Source organism: Capricornis sumatraensis, chromosome 1 (genome assembly GCF_032405125.1).
Source record: "Capricornis sumatraensis isolate serow.1 chromosome 1, serow.2, whole genome shotgun sequence".
Taxonomy (NCBI): domain Eukaryota; kingdom Metazoa; phylum Chordata; class Mammalia; order Artiodactyla; family Bovidae; genus Capricornis; species Capricornis sumatraensis.
In genome coordinates this window covers 34363114-34384412 of record NC_091069.1, presented here as the reverse complement: position 1 = coordinate 34384412, position 21299 = coordinate 34363114, and the positions used below count along the sequence as shown (strand labels likewise).

General features: G+C 43.5%; 1 protein-coding gene across 2 annotated transcripts; it reads left to right on the top strand.

Annotated features, from left to right (window-relative positions):
- The first annotated feature begins 849 nt into the window (after positions 1-849).
- On the top strand, positions 850-20612 carry PPM1G (protein phosphatase, Mg2+/Mn2+ dependent 1G). Of its 2 annotated transcripts, XM_068973954.1 has the most exons (10): positions 850-1120; positions 15118-15187; positions 15648-15733; positions 16066-16198; positions 16897-17312; positions 17891-18022; positions 18362-18596; positions 18966-19095; positions 19629-19731; positions 20035-20612. In XM_068973954.1, exons 1-10 carry the CDS (start codon positions 1001-1003, stop codon positions 20236-20238), a joined length of 1629 nt encoding a protein of 542 aa, XP_068830055.1. In that variant the 5' UTR covers positions 850-1000; the 3' UTR covers positions 20239-20612. The 2 variants fall into 2 exon arrangements, with proteins under 2 accessions (XP_068830055.1, XP_068830064.1); XM_068973963.1 differs by lacking the exons at positions 15118-15187; positions 15648-15733.
- Positions 20613-21299: the final 687 nt, after the last annotated feature.

Genomic DNA, 21299 nt, shown 5'->3' with positions numbered 1-21299 from the left:
GCTTTCTCTCTCCAAACTGCACACAAAGACTAGACCAATAAACTCCAAAGGCTCCACCAGGTTAACACTGAAGTCCAAGCCACCCATTTTGGCACTTACGACCATTCTCTATCCTATCTAACGTTACTACTTAAAATCACTCTCCAACGAGGCAAGCAGCTTCCTCAAAAACCCTCCCCAAAGCAGTTCACTTTCTTCACCCCTGCAACCCCGTAACATTTTTCCCTTCTCCCCGGGCATAATGCACGTCTGGGGCATCCTGAGGACCTCAACCAATAGCTCTTCCATTCCCTTTTCATTTCTTCTCCACCCGCACAGACTGGGTCAGAGAGAGAGGTCTCTTCATTGTCTTTGGTCAGAAAGACTGTCTCACATCCTACTCGCATAGGCCTCACAAGGGTACTTCATGTGCTCAGAATAAATTATTAATACTCGTCAACTCTAATTGAACCGCATCGGGAGGATTTGCGGGAGTCCGAGGCCGCGGCGGAGAGAGAGATGACACTTTAGAGGATGAACCGGAAGTGCCCAGTTCCACACAAAAGAGCCTCAGACAAAACGCGAGAGGCCAGGCTAAGAGAGCGGAGGCGAGGGACAGAAGGGAACAGTTAGTGAGAGGTACTAGCTAGGAGCAACCCACCAGGCCGCCCCAGGCGGGCCGCGGCCGTTGGTGGGCGTGACTACGCCAATCTCGCGGGAGCGGCGGTTGGGCGGGCCGTTGTCCCCGCGGGCGGGGCGAGTTGCTAAGGAAATGACTGCCCGCAGCGCCGCGCCGCGCCGGCTGGGCGGGGTCTGAAGCGGCGCCGTTTCCGCTTCCGCTCCCTCTCTGCTCCCGTCCCGTTACTGCCTCCTGGCCCGCCTCGCGCCTTTCACCGGCACCTTGCGTCGGTCGTGCAATTTAGCTAGTTCTTGCCACGCGCGCACCCGGGGCTCCGGCTCCGGCGCCGGCACGGGTCGCGCTTCGTTCGCCTGCCCCTGAGGCCGCCGGTCAGCCGCCGCTATGGGTGCCTACCTCTCTCAGCCCAACACGGTGAAGTGCTCTGGAGACGGGGTCGGCGCCTCGCGCCTGCCGTTGCCCTACGGCTTCTCCGCCATGCAAGGCTGGCGCGTCTCCATGGAGGTGAGGCGGGAGGGGCCCATGGGCTGGCGGCTGCAGGGCGGGAACCCGACGGAGAAAGGGAGCGGGGGATGGGGTCATCCCCGGAGGAGGGTCCTAAACGAGAGGCTGTGGCCGCAGCGGCAGTTTGTGAGGCGACAGCGAGAGCGGGGCCGTGGCCGAGAGCGACCTGCTGGGGCTAGGGGACCGTGTGACGGTGGCCAGCTTGGCGGCGAGCGCTCAGCCATGTGGGGAGAGGCACCTTCCGCCAACTGACCGACCTCCCCGTGCCTTCGCGCCATCCTCTCGTGCCAGCCCAGCTTTCCAGGCTCGTAAACGGTGTGAGGTTTAGTGTAGGAGTAAAGAAAAAAGGGACTATTTATCCATTGACTTTTGCTCGGGAGAGGCGGATAGATGTGAATGACTGTACTTTAAGAAAAAATGTGGTATGAGAGCTCTTTCTGGGCGAGGAGTTTGACAGTGAAAGGAAGCCAGGCAAATAGTCTGTTTCAAATTCATATTACCAAGTTGCCTGGTTCTGGGCACCACATGTTAATTTCAGAGGCTTGACTTGACCTCCAAGAATTGTCACTCGTTTTTTTCCTCAGGGCCTTTCCTAGTCTTTGGAAAACTTTAATTGTGTCAGTCATTCTAATTTCTTTTAAAATTATGCCTAATTATTTTTTTCTTACGGAGACTACCTCTACAACTTAGTAGTTGTCATTTGCCTGTGCTTGTTGTAATTTATAATTTCCTTGATTTTCTATAAAAAAACTTTAATCTTAATCTACAGAAACCTTATCCTTTTATAGAAAATTGCACTGTTGATAAAATGGAAAATTCTGGATTAAAAGGAATAGTGTTGGGCAAATGGATATGAAACTACAAAGGAGAATAGAGAAAACTGTGGTAGGAGGGAAAGGGAGAAAGACGTGTAAGACCTGTTTTTGTGAAGAGTATTGTGAGGTCTAGGCAGAGGATCCAGGGAAATGCTCTAATTATGTCTGGGATGGAGGGTTTATCCACTTAAACTAGGTGGGCTTCAGGTAGCAGGCAAATACTGTCTCCCTTGGGAATTTCTTCAAATCCCTCGCTCCTCCCTGTGGTTAGCTCTGGAATGACAGTATAAACTTAAATGGTTTGTTCTCAGACTCAAATTTTATACCTCTAGCAGACTTTATCATCTCACCAAGTTTGGCTCCCAAATTTTACAACTTAGAAATTGAGGCCCAAAGAGATTAGGATAGCTGTGCCTTGGTGGAAAGAATCTGTAGGATAGAAATTGTTTGACACACTGTTCTCATCTGTATCAACCTGAAATGAAGCATTTATGTTTCTCTATGGTGCACTGTATGGAGCTTACCAATTCAGTTGGGTGCTTGGAAGAAAGCAATTATCTGGCTGGTGGAAATATCTTGATGGAGCTTTGAAGGGAAAGGCTTAATGTCAATCTTGTTTTTGCATTAGTTGGTAATTGGAGGTTCCAGTTCTATGGCATTTTCTGTTAATATTGTAAGATTTGAGGTGTCTGTCTCAGAATAAGGCTTTTCCTTTGAGTTTCTCATTCCGTATTTTCCTCTTTTCCTCTCTGCTGTGGTTTTTTCCACTTCTCTGATATTCTTTCTGGTTTTCCTCATGAATTGAGTTGCTTGGATATTCAATTTTCCAAGTCATTTGTCCAGTGATTCTGTACTGTTTGCTTCTCTGTAGGGCATTTCCTTTTATTTTTGGTTTCTCCTCTGGTAATTGGAATGTAAGTGTTTTCATGAGAAGCTGTTTGGTTTGTAGAAATCTTGCTAGACTATTCCTTAAATCCTAATCTTCCTCCTGAGAGATAACCACTTAGGGTTTTAAAATCTTGTTATACTATTTCTGAATTTCCCTTTGTTTGAATAGTTAAATATACCTAATCAGATCCTCTTGAAGTCCTGTTTGGGCTCGTGTTGTGCTGCATCCATAACATTTGCTTCTGGCTTTGTTTCCTTTCTCCCTAAAGTCTAATAGTTTCTTTGCTATGGCAAGAAAAGAACTTTGACTTCAACCTCTTGAGTGAAGAGCTACCTCTTAGCTTTACAGAAAGTATACTCCTGTTCCTCTTAACCTTTGGGGCTTAATTCCGCCAGTTTATTAATTCTATCAACCTTATTTGCTTAGTCCTAATGATTTAGTTGAGGTGAGTTTATCATAACGGCACACATAATAAAGGTTACTGAAATCTTGATTGATGCATAGATTCAGCCTTAGAGAGTACTGTTTATCCCTTCTCTTGAGGCAAGATGGGAACTACCAGTAGCTGGCATTTTATACTTTCTGCCCCTCTCTAGCCCCTCTTGCTGTGGAACCAGGGTGTTTTGAGGAGGGGTAATCAGATTACTACAGTTGATGTTCCCTTCCCTTCCACCTTCTCGATGATTTGGAGGGACCCTTAAGCTGGTGGTGGTGGTGGTGGTGGTTCAGTCGCGTCCAGCTCTTTTCGACTGCATGAATGCAGTGCTCCAGGCTTCCCTGTCCTTCATCATTCTGGAGTTTGCTCAAACTTATGTCCATTGAGTTGGTGATGCCATCTAACCGTCTCATCTGTCATCTCCTTCTCTCCTGTCTTCAATCTTTCCCAGCATCAGAATCTTTTCCAGTGAGTTGGCTGTTCGCATCAGGTTGCCAAAATATTGGACCATCAGCTTCAGTATCAGTCCTTCCAGTGAATATTCAGGGTTGATTTCCTTTAGGATTGACTGTTTTGATCTTGCTGTCCAGAGGACTCTCAAGAGTCTTCTCCAGCACCATGGTTCGAAAGCATCAATTCTTTGGCACAAAGCCTTTTTTATTGTCTAGCTCTCACATCTGTACATGACTACTGGAAAAATCATAGCTTTGACTATACGGACCTTTGTGGCAAAGTAATATCTCTGCTTTTTAATATACTGTCTAGGTTTGTCATTGGTTTCTTCCAAGGAGCAAGCGTCTTTTAATTTCATGGGTGCAGTCACCATCCACAGTGATTTTGGAGCCCAAGAAAACAAAGTCTGTCACTGTCTTCATTATTTCCCCATCTATTTGCCATGAAGTGACTGGACCGGATGCCATGATCTTAGTTTTTTGAATGTTGAGTGTTTTTTTTTTTTTAATTCTACCAGTTTATTGCTACCAACCCATCTCCCTCCACCCTCACGCATGCATGTTCAGACATGTAACCCTATGGATTGTAGCCCGCCAGGCTCCTCTGTCCATTGAATTTTCCAGGCAAGAATACTGGGACTGGGTTACCATTTCCTTCTCCAGGGTGAATGTTGTGTTTTAAGCCAGCTTTTTCACACTCTTCTTTTACCTTCATCAAGAGGCTCTTTAATTCCTCTTTGCTTTCTGCTATAAGGGTGGTGTCATCTGCATATCTGAAGTTATTGATATTACCCTCTGCAACCTTGATTCCAGCTTGTATTTTGGGAGTTAACAGGTATGTTGTGGAAGGGTGCCTGAGAAATATTTATGGAAAGGCTCTTGTGTTTCCGGTGTCAAAGAGACTAGGGTGATTTTAGTTTTTGGTTATGAGGGTCTCTGAAGTGACAAGATTGTTTCCAGTTAGGAAGTGAAGATATATATTTTTATAGATACATACTGTGCATGTGTATATTATAAACACTTACCCCCTTTTAAAGGCAGCATCAACACATAACATATAATTTTCAGTTGGATAGCTGTTGCCATATAGAAGCTGGCTTATTAATGGTCAGAATGGGTCATCTAGAATTGAATGTACATAAGGTTGAGCAGAAAGTTCCTAAGCTACATGCATGACAGTTTCAATCATTATATTAATAGGAGGAATATAAAGTGAAATATCACAGGCATGCTGTGGGGTTCCACTGGAGAGCAGGCATCTGAAGCTGAGGAGCATTTATTGTTTGATCCTCAGATTAGCGTCTCATCTCTGTGACTTAAAGCACTTTTTACTTATTAAACCAGATCAGAATTCCTTTGTCTAGGACATGGTTAAGCAACTTTCATGGAAGGGCATTCTTTTCATTTGATCAGCATGTAGTACCTTTTCTTCACAATTCAAAGATAGTATGAAATGATATCAAATGTGTGCCCTTGAGTACAGAGAAGTTGTTTCCTACTCTTCCTTTATAAGTTTTGAAACAGTTGTAAGTTACAGTCAGAATGTATTTTTCAAGATTTCAAGACTATTTTACATAAATTATTTCTATTGCCTAGTCCTCTAGCAGTTAAAACTACTCTCAACCCCTGACCACCCTCTATTGGGTTATCTACTTAGAATTGTAGAGCTTGAATTTGAGTGTAGAAATAAGATCAGATTGGTAGTTCTTGTCATTATTAGCTATCATTAAATTTGTGCTGTCTGGAAGCACAGATCTTTCGAACTGAACTAATAGCATCTCTGATGCTTAATGACACATTGTCATCTCAGTACCAATTACAGTGGAGTTTTCTGTTTCCCTCTAGATCTAGTTCAAAGATGGAGTATATCAGCTTTAATCATGTGTAGTCCTTGAAAATGTATATTCAGGTTCTTTTTAAACAACTTTATTGTGCCATGTCCATTTAAAGTATACATTTCAAGGGTCATCCAGGTTGTACATGAATCAGTCACTACTTCATTCCTTTTTTGGCTGAATCATCTTCCATTGTATGCACATTTTGTTTATCTATTCATCAGTAGATGGACGTTGGGAATTTCATATTTTGACTTTTTTGAATAATGATGCTATGAACAATCATGTTCAAACTTTTGTGTGGAAATAGTCACCCTGCTTATTTAACTTATATGCAGAGTACATCATAAGAAACATCCAGCTGGGCTGGATGAAGCACAAGCTGGAATCAAGATTCCCGGGAGAAATATCAATAACCTCAGATATGCAGATGACACCACCCTTATGGTAGAAAGTGAAGAGTAGCTAAAAATATTTCTTTTGAGTGTATACCTAGGAGTTGAATTGCTGGGTCATATAGTAACTCCCATGTTTAACATTTTGAGAAACTGCCTAACTATTTTCCAAAGTGGTGGTTCTGTTTACATTTCTACCAGCAGTATAAGAGGGTGTCAGTTTCTCTACCTCCTCTTTATACCTGTTGCCCTTTTTTCCCCTGATTATAGCCATTCTTATGGATGTGAAATGATATTCCATTGTGATTTTGATTATATTTCTGTGATGGCTAATGATGTTTGACATCTTTCCTTGAGCTTATTGGCCATTTAGGTATTCTTGGAGAAATGTCTATTCATATCCTTTGTCTTTTTTTTTTTTTTTTGCCATGCTTAGTGTCATGCGGGCATTCAGGATCTTAGTTCCCTGACCAGGTATCAAACCTGTGCCCCCTGGAAGCATGCAGAGTCTTAACCACTGGACCACCAAGGAAGCCCCTGTTGGTGGCCTTTTAGGCACCAGAGTTTTAAATTTTGATGAAGTCCATTTAGGTGATCCATTTGGAGTTAATTTTTGTGTATGGTGTAAAGAAGGGGTCCAACTTCATACTTGTGCATCTGGATATGTGTTTGTCCCAGCATCATTTATTTAGGATCCTATTCTTTTCCCTCTTTGAATTATCTTGGCATCATTTTTTCAGTTCAGTTCAGTTCAGTCTCTCAGTCGTGTCCGACTCTTCGTGACCCCATGAATTGCAGCACGCCAGGCTTCCCTGTCCATCACCAACTCCCGGAGTTTACTCAAACTCATGTCCATCGAGTTGGTGATGCCATCCAGCCATCTCATCCTCGGTCGTCCCCTTCTCCTCCTGCCCCCAATCCCTCCCAGCATCAGGGTCTTTTCCAATGAGTCAACTCTTCACATCTGGTGGCCAAAGTATTGGAGTTTCAGCTTTAGCATCAGTGCTTCCAATGAAACCCAGGACTGATCTCCTTCAGAATGGATTGGTTGGATCTCCTTGCAGTCCAAGGGACTTTCAAGAGTCTTCTCCAACACCACAGTTCAAAAGCATCAATTCTTCGGCACTCACCTTTCTTTCAGTCCAACTCTCACATCCATACATGACCACTGGAAAAACCATAGCCTTGACTAGTCGGACCTTTGTTGGCAAAGTAATGTCTCTGCTTTTGAATATGCTATCTAAATTGGTCATAACTTTCCTTCCAAGGAGTAAGCATCTTTTAATTTCATGGCTGCAGTCACCATCTGCAGTGATTTTGAAGCCCAGAAAAATAAAGCCTGACACTGTTTCCACTGTTTCCCCATCTATTTCTCATGCAGTGATGGGACCAGATGCCATGATCTTCGTTTTCTGAATGTTGAGCTTTAAGCCAACTTTTTCACTCTCCTCTTTCACTTTCATCAAGAGGCTTTTTAGCTCCTCTTCACTTTCTACCATAAGGGTGGTGTCATCTGCATATCTGAGGTTATTGATATTTCTCCCGGGAATCTTGATTCCAGCTTGTGCTTCATCCAGCCCAGCTGGATGTTTCTTATGATGTACTCTGCATATAAGTTAAATAAGCAGGGTGACAATATACAGCCTTGACGTACTCCTTTTCCTATTGGAACCAGTCTGTTGTTCCATGTCCAGTTCTAACTGTTACTTCCTGACCTGCATATAGGTTTCTCAAGAGGCACAGTTGACCATAAATATAAGGGTTTATTTCTGGACTAGTCATTCCATTCCATTGATCTGTGTACCACACTGTCTTGGTTACTATAGCTATTTTTTTTTCATTTTTTCTTTTTGAGTCCCTCTTATATCTTATATGAACTTTAGGATCAGTTTGTCAGTTTCACTGCAAAAGGTACCAGGGATTTTGATAGGGCTTATTCTGAATTTGTAGATCAGTTAATGAGTATTGCTATATAAAGAGCCTCTTGATTAAAGTGAAAGAGGAGAGTGAAAAAGCTGGCTTAAAACTCAACATTCAAAAAACTTAAGATCATGACATCTGGTCCCATCACTTCATAGCAAATAGATGGGGAAACAATGGAAACAGAGACAGACTTTATTTTCTTGGGCTCCAAAATCACTGCAGATGGTGATTGCAGCCATGAAATTAAAAAACGCTTGCTCTTTGGAAGAAAAACTGTGACAAACCCAGACAGCATATTAAAAAGCAGAGACATAACTTTACTGGCAAAAGTCTGTGTAGTCAAAGCTATGATTTTTCCAGGAGTCATGTATGGGTGTGAGAGTTGGAGCATAAAGAAGGTTGAGTGCCAAAGAATTGATGCTTTTGAACTGTGGTGTTGGAGAAGACTCTTGAGAGTCCCTTGGACTGCAAGGAGATCCAACCAGTGAATCTTAAAGGAAGTCAGTCTGGAATATTCATTGGAAGGACTGATGTTGAAGCTGAAGCTCCAATACTTTGGCCACCGGATGCAAAGAACTGACTCATGAGTAAAGACCCTCATGCTGGGAAAGATTGAAGGCAGGAGGAGAAGGGGATGACAGAGGACGAGATAGTTGGATGGCATCACCAACTCAATGGACATGAGTTTGAGCAAGCTCTGGGAGTTGGTGATGGACAGGGAAGCACAGTGCATTGGGTTGCAAAGAGTTGGATACGACTAAGTGACTGAACTATCTTAATGATATTAAACCTATAGTTTTCTTGTGATGTCTGTCTGGTTTTGGTATCAGAATAATATTGGCCTCATAGAATGAGTTGGGAAGTGTTATCTCCTTTATTTTGGAAGAGTTTGTGAAGAATTCATACTAATTTTTTAAATATTTGGTAGAGCTCACTGGTGATGCCATCTGAGCATGGGCTTTTGGTAGGAAGTGTGTTTGTCTGGTAAAATACACATAACATAAAATTTGCCATCTTAACCATTTAGAACGTACAGATCAGTAGTGTTAAGTAAATTCACTTTGTTATGCAACCAATCTCCAGAACTCTTTTCATCTTGCAAAACTGAAACTATACCCACTAAACTACTCCCCATCCCCCTCCCACCCCGTACCCAGCCCCTAGCAACCACTCCTCTTCTACTTTCTGTCTATGAATTTGACTGCTCTGGATACCAAAGTACTGGCTGGCTTATTTCACTTAGCATCATATCCTCAAGGTTCATCCATGTTGTAGCATGTGTCAGAATTTCCTTTTTAAAGCTGCATGATATTCCTTGGCCCATATATACCACATTTTTAAAATTCAATCATCTCCTGGTGAACACGTGAGTTTTTCTACTTTTGGGCTATTGTGAACAAAGCTGCTATGAACATAGGTGTGTCAGTACCTCTTTGAGACCCTAATGGGAAGATTAAGATCAGGTTGTCTGGAAAAGGCTCACAGTGGATTAGCTGTGTCCTCACCAGGCAAAGGACTCCGCTGGTGTCTCTTACTATAAGAGTACTAATCTCATTCATGAGAGCTCCTTCCTCATGACTTAATTGCCTCTCAAAGTCGGCACCTCTAAATACCATCACATTGGCAATGAAGTTTCAATATATGAATGTTGGGGGGACATAAAACATTCATTCTGTAACACAGTGGTAATATGTGCATATGATTTTTACAATCAGACAGTAATACATGACTTTTAAAAATGTAGTTCTCTTTCCAACCACTTTGAAAATTTTTTCCTTGAGTTGCAAAGATTTAGATAAATTTAAGTATCAGAAATCTAAATGGTTGATCCAGTAACAAAGGAGCTTTCATGGATGTATTTGTAACCTTAGGAATAATAAAGTGAAAGTGAAAATTGCTCAATCGTGTCTGACTCTATGCAACCATGTGGATCGTAGCCTGCCAGGCTCCTCTGTCCATGGAATTCTCCAGGCAGTTCTGCTGGAGTGGGTAGCCATTCCCTTCTCCAGGGGATCTTTCCAACCCAGGGATCAAACCCAGCTCTCCTACATGCAGGTGGATTCTTTACTGTCTGAGCCAGTAGGGAAGCCCACAGGAAAGGTAAGCAGTTTATTAATAACAGATCCATTGTTTGTCTAGATGGTCAGAGGGGCTGTGTGATACATGATCTAATAAGGCAAGACCTGAGAGTCCTGATTCAGGTGACCTGTGTATTCTACATCATTTCTTTCAGATCATCTCGGTTAATGTGTTAGGACACATCTCTAGGTTTAGAATAGTAAATAAAGGAGGAGTTATCCCTAAGATATTTGTAAAACAGCCTGTTTTCATGCTGTTTTGGACCTATGACACTTTTTCCCTATGGAATTTGGATAACGATATAAGATAATATATGCTGAATGCCAAAGTATTGGTACAAACAGTCAATATTAAGAGAGTTCAGAACGGGAATGATCACAGAACATTGGTGTGATCTTTTGGAGGTGGTGAGACTAACTGGACCTTTAGGAAACAGTATAAATGGTAACAAATGGGGAGGAGAAAAATGAGAGAAGGAAAAATATTAGAAGAGATAGGAGGAAAGATTGAGGTAGGCATGCTTACTATGCTAGGGTAGAGTGTTCTAGTATCAAGAGTGCTAAGAGTAGTTTCTTTTGGGGAATGGTATGAGTTAAAGAGACTATAGGTTATGGAGATGGATAGAAATGATTATTGAGTGCCTTTAATTGCCAGTAAGTTGTATGGAATTAATCTAATGCAGTAGGGTTCACTGAAGGGCCTGACAGTAAAACGTCATATTAGGGAGATTAATCTGGCAGCTGGATGTATGTGGGCTGGATTACAGGAGATAGAGAGTAGAGACAGGAGAGGAGTTAAAATATTGAGTAAAGTAATCCAGGATCATAGTTATGAGGGGGCAGTTAGCAGAACTCAGTGATAGATGCTGATAGATGGAAGTCAGGGAGGACTGATGACTAGGTGTTGCCTAGGAGAGTTAAGATTCCATCCACAGGAATAAGACGTGTAGGAGAAGCTGTGATTTTTGTTGTTGTTGTTGTTGGGGGCAGTGACTGCTAAGTTCCTGTTTACATATGTTAAGTTTGAGGTGGAGAAGGGACATCCTGTGGAAACAGACAGTTGGAGGTATAGAATTACAGTTCTTCACAGAACCCAAGAGAACTTTTGAGAAAGCTGACATGGTCTGCACTATTTAATTTCATACAGTGGTTGGGGAGAATGAAGCCTGCAAAATGGCTGTTTGGGTTGCTGTTATGGTTATTGCCTGTCTCTGACTTATGATCATGAGGGAGAAGGGTTTGTGTTTGAGAGGAAATGTTAATCTAGAAAGAGAAGAAATACTGCTTCTGAGGAAGACATGAAGGAGAGGTTAGACACTGCCATGGAGAAATTAGAAATCTTCCTAGGGAAGTTGAGGTATATCTTGAAATAAGACCTCAATCTAAGTAAAGTAAGAGGTTAGCTCATCTGCTAAGTAATTGTTTTGTCGCTAAGTCCTGTCTGATTCTTTGCAACCCCATGAACTGTATCCCACCCACCAGGCTCTTCTCTCCGTGGAATTTCCTGGGCAAGAATACTGGAGTGGGTTGCCATTTCCTTCTCCAGGGGACCTTCGCCACCGAGAGATCAAACCTGTGTCTCCTGCATTGGCAGGCAGATTCTTTACTGCTGAACCACCAGGGAAGCCTTTTTTTCTGCTAAGAATGAACAGAAAATATCCTTGAGAACTTGAGTAGTGTGGAAAAGGTTTGTGACTAACTGTGGTTCATATATTTAAGAGTCAGTGCAGAATAGAAAAAAAAATTCTAAATGGAAGTAGTCACTGCAGTCAACATGATTTCATGACATTTTTATGACTAGCAATACTTAGTGGCTTAGATTCAAGGGTAAAGAAAGCAGTTGGTCGGGTTATACAAGGATGGATGAGTTTTTCTAGATTGCTAAGAGACAGTGTTGAAATGCTTAGTTCTGACTCGGAAAGGGACAGAAAGGCAAGGGTAAAGGTAGGGAGGCTATGGTTGAAGATACAAGGGGGGAATTGAAGTGCTTAGAGAAGGTAGAACAGTTCCAAGTGACATAGATCCAAAGCCTTACCAAAAAGTGGAGGAGAACAAACCTCAAGGCAGGAAGTGAATCTTTATTGTGGGCATTCCTGTTTGAGAAAAAGGATAGAGAAGACAAATGTGAACTGGGTATGACATTCAGAGCAGAATACATGTATATACTTACGTACTACATCCCAGTTTCCAAAGAATTTCTACTTATTTTACATCATTCTCATGATTGTCCTGTGAGAATATGAATAATGCAGATACTCTCATTCCATATTATAGAAATAATTATTACCCAAATCTCACCTTCCACTATTTGGTATGCGATCTTACAGATTTCTTACATACAGATTATTTATGTTTTGTTTATCACTTAATATGTTGTGCAATCATTTCTAAACACATATTCATCATTTCTAACAACTGCATATATTCCGTTGGAGAGATGTACTGTTTGTGATCTATTCATGGAAATTTAGATGATTATAATTTTTTTATTGTAAGTAATGCTATAATGAGCATTCTTTGTATCTTTTTATCCTTCCTTTAGTACTCCCATAAGATAAATCTAGAAGTCAAATTTCTAGATCAAAAGACATGCACATTTTAATACATATTACCAAATTGCCTTCAGGAAAACTGCTAACTTATATTCCTGTTGATCAGAGTATGAGAATGTGTTTTTATCTTCACTCTTATTACTACTGGATACTGTTAATCTTTTTCATCACTCTAATTTGCACAAAAAGATAATTCCTTGTTTTTTTAAATGTCCATTTGATTACTGTAGAGGGTAATGATTTTTCCAGTGTTCACTGATGGCTAGATCTGCTTCAAAATCACATGATCTTGTGAAGAGCGATGAGAAGTCAGAGATTTTTTAAATAGAGGTGTGGGTTCAAAAGAGACAATACAGCTGTGATTTAGAGTGGTGTTGCAGGACAGAGAAAGACCAGTTGATTCTCTTGTCCACTGGGAAGTAGTAGACAGGAAGAGTGCTAAACTCTACCAAAAAGGTGCAATTAATGACCCACTGAGATGTTATGGGGAGGGAGGTGGGAGGGGGGTTCATGTTTGGGAACACATGTAAGAAGTAAAGATTTTAAAATTAAAAAAAAATTTTTTTAAAAATAAATAAATAAAATGGTCAAAAAAAAAAAAAGACATTTAATTTACTTTTGAAAAGCTAAACATTCCCATGGTTCCCTCTTGCTCCCATTCATCTGTTTGCACCCTCATGCAGTTTATTAGTTTTCTGTGTATCCTTGTAGTATTAAAGTATGAGAAGACAGATGTCTATTCCTGTACTCCCTCTTACACAAAAAGTGGCTTACTAAATAAATATGTTATTATATGCTTTGCTTGCTTTATTTAACGAAGTATCTTGGAGATTGTCCATGGATTTTTTTTTCTTTTTTTTTTTTTAAGGAAAGCAGAATTTGTGGGTCTCTAGTATTCACTGACATGATTTTAATTTACTGTTACTTCAGTGTGTACAAACATAGACCTGGACATAAATTCCATGCCAACAAACCAAACTGCAAAATCAACAGAACTAAAATCAACATTAATGTGACATAGCTAGTTTGCTGAAACTAATCAGACACAGCACATCTTGGCACATAATGGATACTCAGATATTTGAATGAATGAATGAATGAACGAACGAATGAATGAATTCTGAGGCATGTTAAAGGCTGAGAACCACTGTAGAGACGATCATAAAAGTCAAGAAAGATGTTGGTGAAAGGAGAGGAGGGGGCAGTATGATAAACCCTGGCTTAGAGGGATGGTAGGTCAGCATGGCTGGTGGTAGAGTCATTGGTAAAGTGGGGGAGAGGAGGAAGATGACTTTGGTGTGGGGTTCTCTGGATCTCAGGGATGAGGCTAAGAGGCAGTTGTGTCGATGACCACACAGGCCATCAAAGGCCTTCTGAGGATCCCCATTAGCTTCTGGGGGCCTTTCTCCTGGAGACAGAGGGAAATAAAAGAGTCCCTCCTTTTCCTTTGCCTGTCTTAAAACCCTAAGTTTAATTTTCCAGTGGACTTGTATAATGACAGCATAGTCTTATTTTAGGAACAGCAGAACTGATACACTCAGATTTCCTCTATCAATATAATTTTAAAAATGTAAATACTAAATACTTGAAAGACAAAGTAGAACTATTAACTTTACTAATTAATCAGAATAGTTACATCCTTTTTGTCTGTAGAGAATATACCTATAAGACCATTGCAAATTTCTTTTCAGATGTGCTGTGCCTTCAGAATTAAATGGTGTCTCAGTTCCAGCTGGGGGTGGGAGGTGGGACAACTCTTTGTGACCCCATGGACTATAGCCCTCCATGCTCCTCTGTCCATGGGATTATCTAGGCAAGAATACTGGAGTGGGTTGCCATTTCCTTCTCCACGGGATCTTCCCGACGCAGGGATCTAACCCACGTCTTCATCAGCAGGCGGATTCTTTACCACTGAGCCACCTGGGAAGTGGCTGATTTAATTGTAAATTCCAGTTAACAAGTACTGCATTCAGTGTAGTTTAATAACTATTTGTTGGAAAGATTTTCTTTTGTAACTGTATCCTCCACCTAGCCTGGTGGGGTAATCTGTTTTGATGGTGCTTTTCTGGGGGTGGGGGGTGGGGGGGTGGGGAAGGGATACTTCCACTCGGGCTGTCTTAGGATTCTCCTAGAAATTTTGCAGGTCGCTTTGTCACTTTTTGCTGTCCTCCCTAACATTTTCTTCCTTGAAGTTCACTGATTCATAGAATGGGTCTGGAAGTGACTTTAAAGATCCTTTATTCTGGTTCTTCCCATAGCTGCCACAAATCCAAAAGGGTCAGGTCTAGAGTTCCAACAGCCAAACATTCTGCCATCTGGACAGATCTCCTAGGCTGAGGCTGCTAGACTGCAGAGGTAGTGGCCTGATTCATCTCTTCCCTTCTTCCCTCCCGTCTTCCTTTCCTTTTGCTCTCTCCCTGCCTTCCCTCCTTCCTCCCCGCTTCCTTTCTCCCACCCTTGTGCTGTTCTTATCATCCCATCTTCCTTTCTTATTACTAGGCCATGTAGGTCAGCCACGGAAGGGTTTAGTGAGATTAAGATGTGAAGGCAATCCTGACCTGAGATGCACAAGGAAGAATATCCTTTGCCCTTAAGAAATGCTAATTATGCTCTTTTTCGTAGGATGCTCACAACTGTATTCCTGAGCTGGACAGTGAGACAGCCATGTTTTCTGTCTATGATGGACATGGAGGTAACTTTAGCAGATCATATTGGTAAATTCTGGGAACCCCAATTCCAGGTCCTTTGTTCTTTTATTTCCGAGTTCTGGTCCTCAGATACCATTTCCTGCCTAGTGCTGTTTTTCTCTATTCTGCCATTCGTTTTTCCCAGTAGGATATTTGATTTGTTCTTAATCTCACCAGGCCTTGTTTTAATACAAGAAGCCTTCCCCTATATTAACATTTGTCTCTTTTTCACTGAAAACTAAGTATACAGGTGAGAAAACACATGGGCAGTATTAACATAGCCCCGAGAGAGGTGATGGTAAAATCCGTTTTCTTGGTCAGAACATCCTAAAACATTGTTCAGATAGGTTTCAGATGTGCTAAGATATTCATCTTCTTAAGCTTTGGGATTCACTGGTGTGTTGATATTGTATCACTTTCTGTGTGTGTAAAGCTGTGCTCTGGGTGACTTTACCTTTCTTCTAGGAGAGGAAGTTGCCTTGTACTGTGCCAAATATCTTCCTGATATCATTAAAGATCAGAAGGCCTACAAAGAAGGCAAGCTACAGAAGGTCTGTCTTCCCACACTGTTCGTTCTCCATTTCTACAGACTTCTCTTTTTCTTCCTCACCTCCCCCCGGCCCCAATCCTTGGCTTTTCTTTTTTGATTGCCACCTAGCTGCTTCTTACTATATTTCTTAATTCTTTACCTAAAATGAGCTTATTCCCACTTGGTCCTTTTTAGAGTGTCATTAATTCCCAAGTCTCTGAACTGTTTGTCTCACAGCTTGGTGGATCACTCTGATTTGCATCCCATCCTTGTGCCCAGGATTGTGTATAGGCAATTCATTTTGTACCTGCAGTTTTTCCTACACTTGCTTTATACTATTTTGCTTATATTTAGGCTTTGGAAGATGCCTTCTTGGCTATTGATGCCAAACTAACCACTGAGGAAGTCATTAAGGAGCTGGCACAGATTGCAGGGCGACCCACTGAAGATGAGGATGAAAAAGAAAAAGTTGCTGATGAAGATGATGGTGAGTGTGGCACCTTTTGTTTGAGAGGAAATAGGCATATTAAAGAACTATTCTTTAATATACATATAAATTATGTGTCAACTCTGAGAGAAAATGGCTTCCTTGAGACCTGGGAAATCCCCTGTACATTAAAGAATCCCCTGTACTACAGGTGGTCATGAACAGGAGAGAGGATTAACCTTTGTTGAGTCCATAGTGTTTTAGTTGTAAGAACTTTAGTATACATTATCTTTTGTCATTGTAATGGGGTCTTTCGGGTTCCTTTCGATGTTTATGTGATCTTTTCTTTTAAGATTGGAACTGCTGTTAGCTATACCAGCCAGTCATTAAGCCTGGGCCCTAGGCCTGGACTGGCATTGTGGACTTCCTGGGTCCTCAGTCAGAATAGGGTTTCCAGCTTACCCATAAAACATGAGAGGTGATAGGCGACACATACAGTGACTAGTATTCCTTTGACTAAGAAGGGAGTGAAACACAAAGACCAAAGGAAATATCTGGAGGCTGATGTTGCTTGAGGAAAAGGAAGCAAAGGGCTGTTTTTCTGTTTTCTGAGTTGTGATAAGAGACAGGAACTACTCGAGAAGGGGAGGTGGTGGGCAAGTAAGTCGGAAGTCAGGTGACAAGGGCCATGGAGGTAGTAAGGGACTGCTTCCCGGAGGAGTCTGGCATGGGGCGCTGATGTAGCATCTCCCCTGCAGTGGACAATGAGGAGGCTGCACTGCTGCATGAAGAGGCTACCATGACTATTGAAGAGCTGCTGACACGCTACGGGCAGAACTGTCACAAGGGTGCTCCCCACAGCAAATCTGGAGCTGGGACAGGCGAGGAACCAGGGTCCCAGGGCCTCAATGGGGAGGCAGGACCCGAGGACCCATCTAGGGATACTTCTGCAGAGGAAAATGGCCCCACAGCCAAGGCTCACACAGGCCTTTCCTCCAACTCGGAATGTGGGACTGAGGCAGGCCAAGGTGGGGAGCCTGGCACTCCCACTGGTGAGGCTGGGCCTTCCTGCTCTTCAGCCTCCGACAAGCTGCCTCGAGTTGCTAAGTCCAAGTTCTTTGAGGACAGTGAGGATGAGTCAGATGAGGCGGAGGAGGAAGAGGAAGACAGCGAGGTAAGGGCCCATGGGGTCAGACAGATGCTGAAGTTGTAGAGAGGGCCTGGTTGATCGCGGTGCATAATTGCTTTCTACTCTTTTCTGTCTCCTATTTTGACAGCATCCCGCAAATATAGTTTAAGCTTTTAAAAAATTCATTATCTCTGCTAACACAGGTACCATTAGCGCCCTCTTACCTTTTCTTTTGTTGACATTGTAACAAATAGATTTAGTTCTAGCCTTTCAGAATCTGTCTCCTAGAGAGATAACAAGATGGTGTTCCTTTTGGATAGTTGGGTGTTTTTTTTTGGGCAGCTTATTCTCTGGTCATGTTGCTGGAAGGTGCATTTGGCTAGCAGCCCTGGCCTTCCCCAAGGTTTCCTGCTAGTGACCACTGAACCTAGTTCAGGAAACCAGTATATCCATGCTAGCCCTCTCTCCCTTCTGCCACATTTTTCCATCAGGATCTTACATATATGCATCTACTATGTTTTGAGAATCTGTGTTCAGTAAAGGCCTCTTGGTTCTGAGTGCGTTAGGGGGAGGGGCAAGGGGGTCACCCCAGCCTCAGTAGCCTGGGGTCGTCCCTCTGGCAGGAATGCAGTGAGGAAGAAGATGGCTACAGCAGTGAAGAGGCAGAGAATGAGGAAGACGATGATACTGAGGAGGCTGAAGAGGATGATGAAGAGGAAGAGATGATGGTGCCTGGGATGGAAGGCAAAGAGGAGGTGTGTGGGGAAAGGGTGGGCAGTGAATCTGAGAAAGCCAAGGGGCTAGGTGTGGTGAATTCTCTGACTGTGATTTTGGGAGAAGGGTCCCCTTTCTGTCTTCACATTGAAGTCAGTGGTCATGGGGGGATTTACTCTACTATAAGGGGAACTAGGTCTTTTGGGTAGAATTGTTTCACAAAAGGGGGCGAGCATGCTGTAGTTTCTGCAAAGATTAAATCTGTGCTCCTTCTGTCTGTTAAAGCCCTCTTGGTGGTCCTTGGGAGAGGAGAAAATATAGGAGAATGATGAGAGCTCTTATCCAGGAGCTCCTATGATGCTCCCTTTCTTCCTTTTAAGCCTGGCTCTGACAGTGGCACAACAGCAGTGGTGGCTCTGATACGAGGGAAGCAGTTGATTGTAGCCAATGCAGGAGACTCCCGCTGTGTGGTGTCTGAGGCCGGCAAAGCTTTAGACATGTCCTATGACCACAAACCAGAGGATGAAGTGGAGCTAGCACGCATCAAGAATGCTGGGGGCAAGGTTACCATGGATGGGCGAGTCAACGGTGGCCTCAACCTCTCCAGAGCCATTGGTAAGTGCCAAGAAACTATGGGAAAGACTTCTGGGGTCTTGTTCTCTGTTCTAGTCGCCTATAGCAAACTTTAATCTTCAGAGCCCTTTTATTTTTCAAACTACTTTTGTATCTACTACCTCTGTCCCTTAAACATCTCTGTGAAATAGGTAAGATAGGTATTGAAAAAGACAGGTTAGTGACTGAACTAAAGTTCAGCAACCTAAAGACAGGGCTGAAACCAGAAAAATTAAAACTCACTTCATCCCACTAGATAATAGAACTTGTAAAGAATAGAAATGAATGGCAGGGTTTGACTGGCCTCAAAACACAAATCTGTGGGAGGTGCTCAGACTACTTACTCATCAACCAACCATTCCTTTACTTCAGGAGACCACTTTTACAAGAGAAACAAGAACTTGCCACCAGAGGAACAGATGATTTCGGCCCTTCCTGACATCAAGGTGCTGACTCTCACAGACGATCATGAGTTCATGGTCATTGCCTGTGATGGCATATGGTGAGCACTGGCAGAACACCCTAAAATTCCCTTTTTCCCCTGCAGTGTTACTTCTCATGTGGGGCTCTGAGCTTCTTTATCTTCTTACTAATGACTATAGTCAGCCCCTTTTTTCTGGTTGCTCTAAGATTAGAGCCTATATAGGCAACTTGGTGTCAAGATCCCCAAGCGGAAGGCAGAGCTGACAGCAGTCTCTGTGGGTGTTTACATTGGCCTGGGGCATCTGTCAGGCTTCCCAGGTGGCGCAGTGGTCAAGAATATACCTGTCAGTGCAGGAGACAGGTTCAGTCCCTTGTTTGGGAAGATCCTCCTGGAAGAGATATTGGCAACCCACTCTAGTATTCTTGCCTGGAGAATGCCATGGACAGAGGAGCCTGGTGGGTCCATAAGAGTTGGACACACTTGAGCAGCTGAGCATGCACACATGGGGCATTTGTCACCGATTCTATCCATATTCTTCTACTCTATCCATATTCTTCTACTCTGCCTTGGTGGGACTAAAAAAGATTCTTTACTGTTGTTTATGACCCCAGGAATGTGATGAGCAGCCAGGAAGTTATAGACTTCATTCAGTCGAAGATCAGCCAGCGTGATGAAAATGGGGAGCTTCGGTTACTGTCATCCATTGTGGAAGAGGTAAGTCCAAGGATGGAAGAGGGTGTTCGGTTTGTGTATCCAAAATTTTCTCTTTTAGCCTAAGTTAAAATCAGAGCGTGGGAATATCACTATTTACTGACATACTAAACTCTGACTAGAAAGATCCACTTCCCTCGTTTCCCTGACTTAAATCTTATGGACTAGCTTATAGCCTGTTTTGTGGCACCTGTTGCCTGTTCCCTTCCTTCTGCCACCTTGTCTCAGCAAGGCCAGCCCTCTAAGATTTTAGGTTCCCAGAAAGTTTTCAAACCCTGCAGCTGAGCTGCCTCTTCCCTTTTGTAGCTGCTGGATCAATGCCTGGCACCAGACACTTCTGGGGACGGTACAGGGTGTGACAACATGACCTGCATCATCATTTGCTTCAAGCCCCGAAACACAGCAGCGCCTCAGCCAGAGAGTGGCAAGCGGAAACTGGAGGAGGTGCTGTCTACTGAGGGGGCTGAAGAAAATGGCAACAGTGACAAGAAGAAGGCCAAGCGGGACTAGCGGTTGTCAAGATCTCTGCCCACCTAGACTGTTTTCTGAGCCCTCCAGACTGAGACTGAGTTTTGTCTTTTTCCTTTAGCCTTAGCAGTGGTTATCAGGTGTGCAGGGAGAGCTGGGTGGCTTGGCTCAGCCCATTCCAAAGAGGGCTCTCCCTCCACACAGCAGCCTGGGAGCCTCTGCTGTCCTCCCCAGCCTCCTCCTTGCTCCTTGGGGCTCATCACCGGTTCTGTGCCTGTGCTCTGTTGTGTTGGAGGGAAGGACTGGTGGTTCTGGTTTTTACTCTGTGAACTTTATTTAAGGACATTCTTTTTTATTGGCGGCTCCATGGCCCCTAGCCGCTTGCACCTGCTCTCTGTTGTACACTTTCAATCAACTTTTTCAGACTAAAGGCCAAAACCTAATCGTGCTCATGGTGTCCTTTTTTTCTCTACTGCCATCTTCACTCACCCAGGGTGCCCTGGCTGCATACTTAATTTCCACCAGAGTAGCATCTACGTAGCCCTTTTCCTGCGCGCGCGCGGTTGTTTGTGTGTATGTGTGCTCGCACCTGCCTGCCTGTAGTGTAAGCTGGGGAGAAGGGGCCTGGGTATTGTAACTCCCTGAGCTGCTGACAGGCTAGCCTGCCGTCGCGGCTCATTCTCACTGCCTCCTAGAGTTAGGAATGATTTCCTTGTTCCTCCTGCAAGGAGTCAAAGGCTGGTAGACTCAAAACCTAGGGGTAGGGTTCGACCTGTCCTCCTTACCGGCCAGGTTCCACCTGACTCCTGATTGGCTCTTCCGCTTGCTTTCGTCACAATCACTTCCTGGTCACATTGTGGACGCTTTAGCTCCTGCTACTTTTCACGGACTACGCGTCCCGTGTGGCTCTGCGGCAGCGGAAGCGGAAGCGAGTACGGAGGTACCAGCTGGTGTCCGTAGGGGGGTAGGGGGCTCCATGAATGGACGCGGCGGCGGCGGCGGGAGCGGCCTGAGCTGGGCGCCGGGGCCAGGGCCGGGGGCTGCCCGGGGCCCGCGCCGCTGTATGGGGGCTGCCTGCGGGCCCTGAGAGGAAGGGCGGGCGG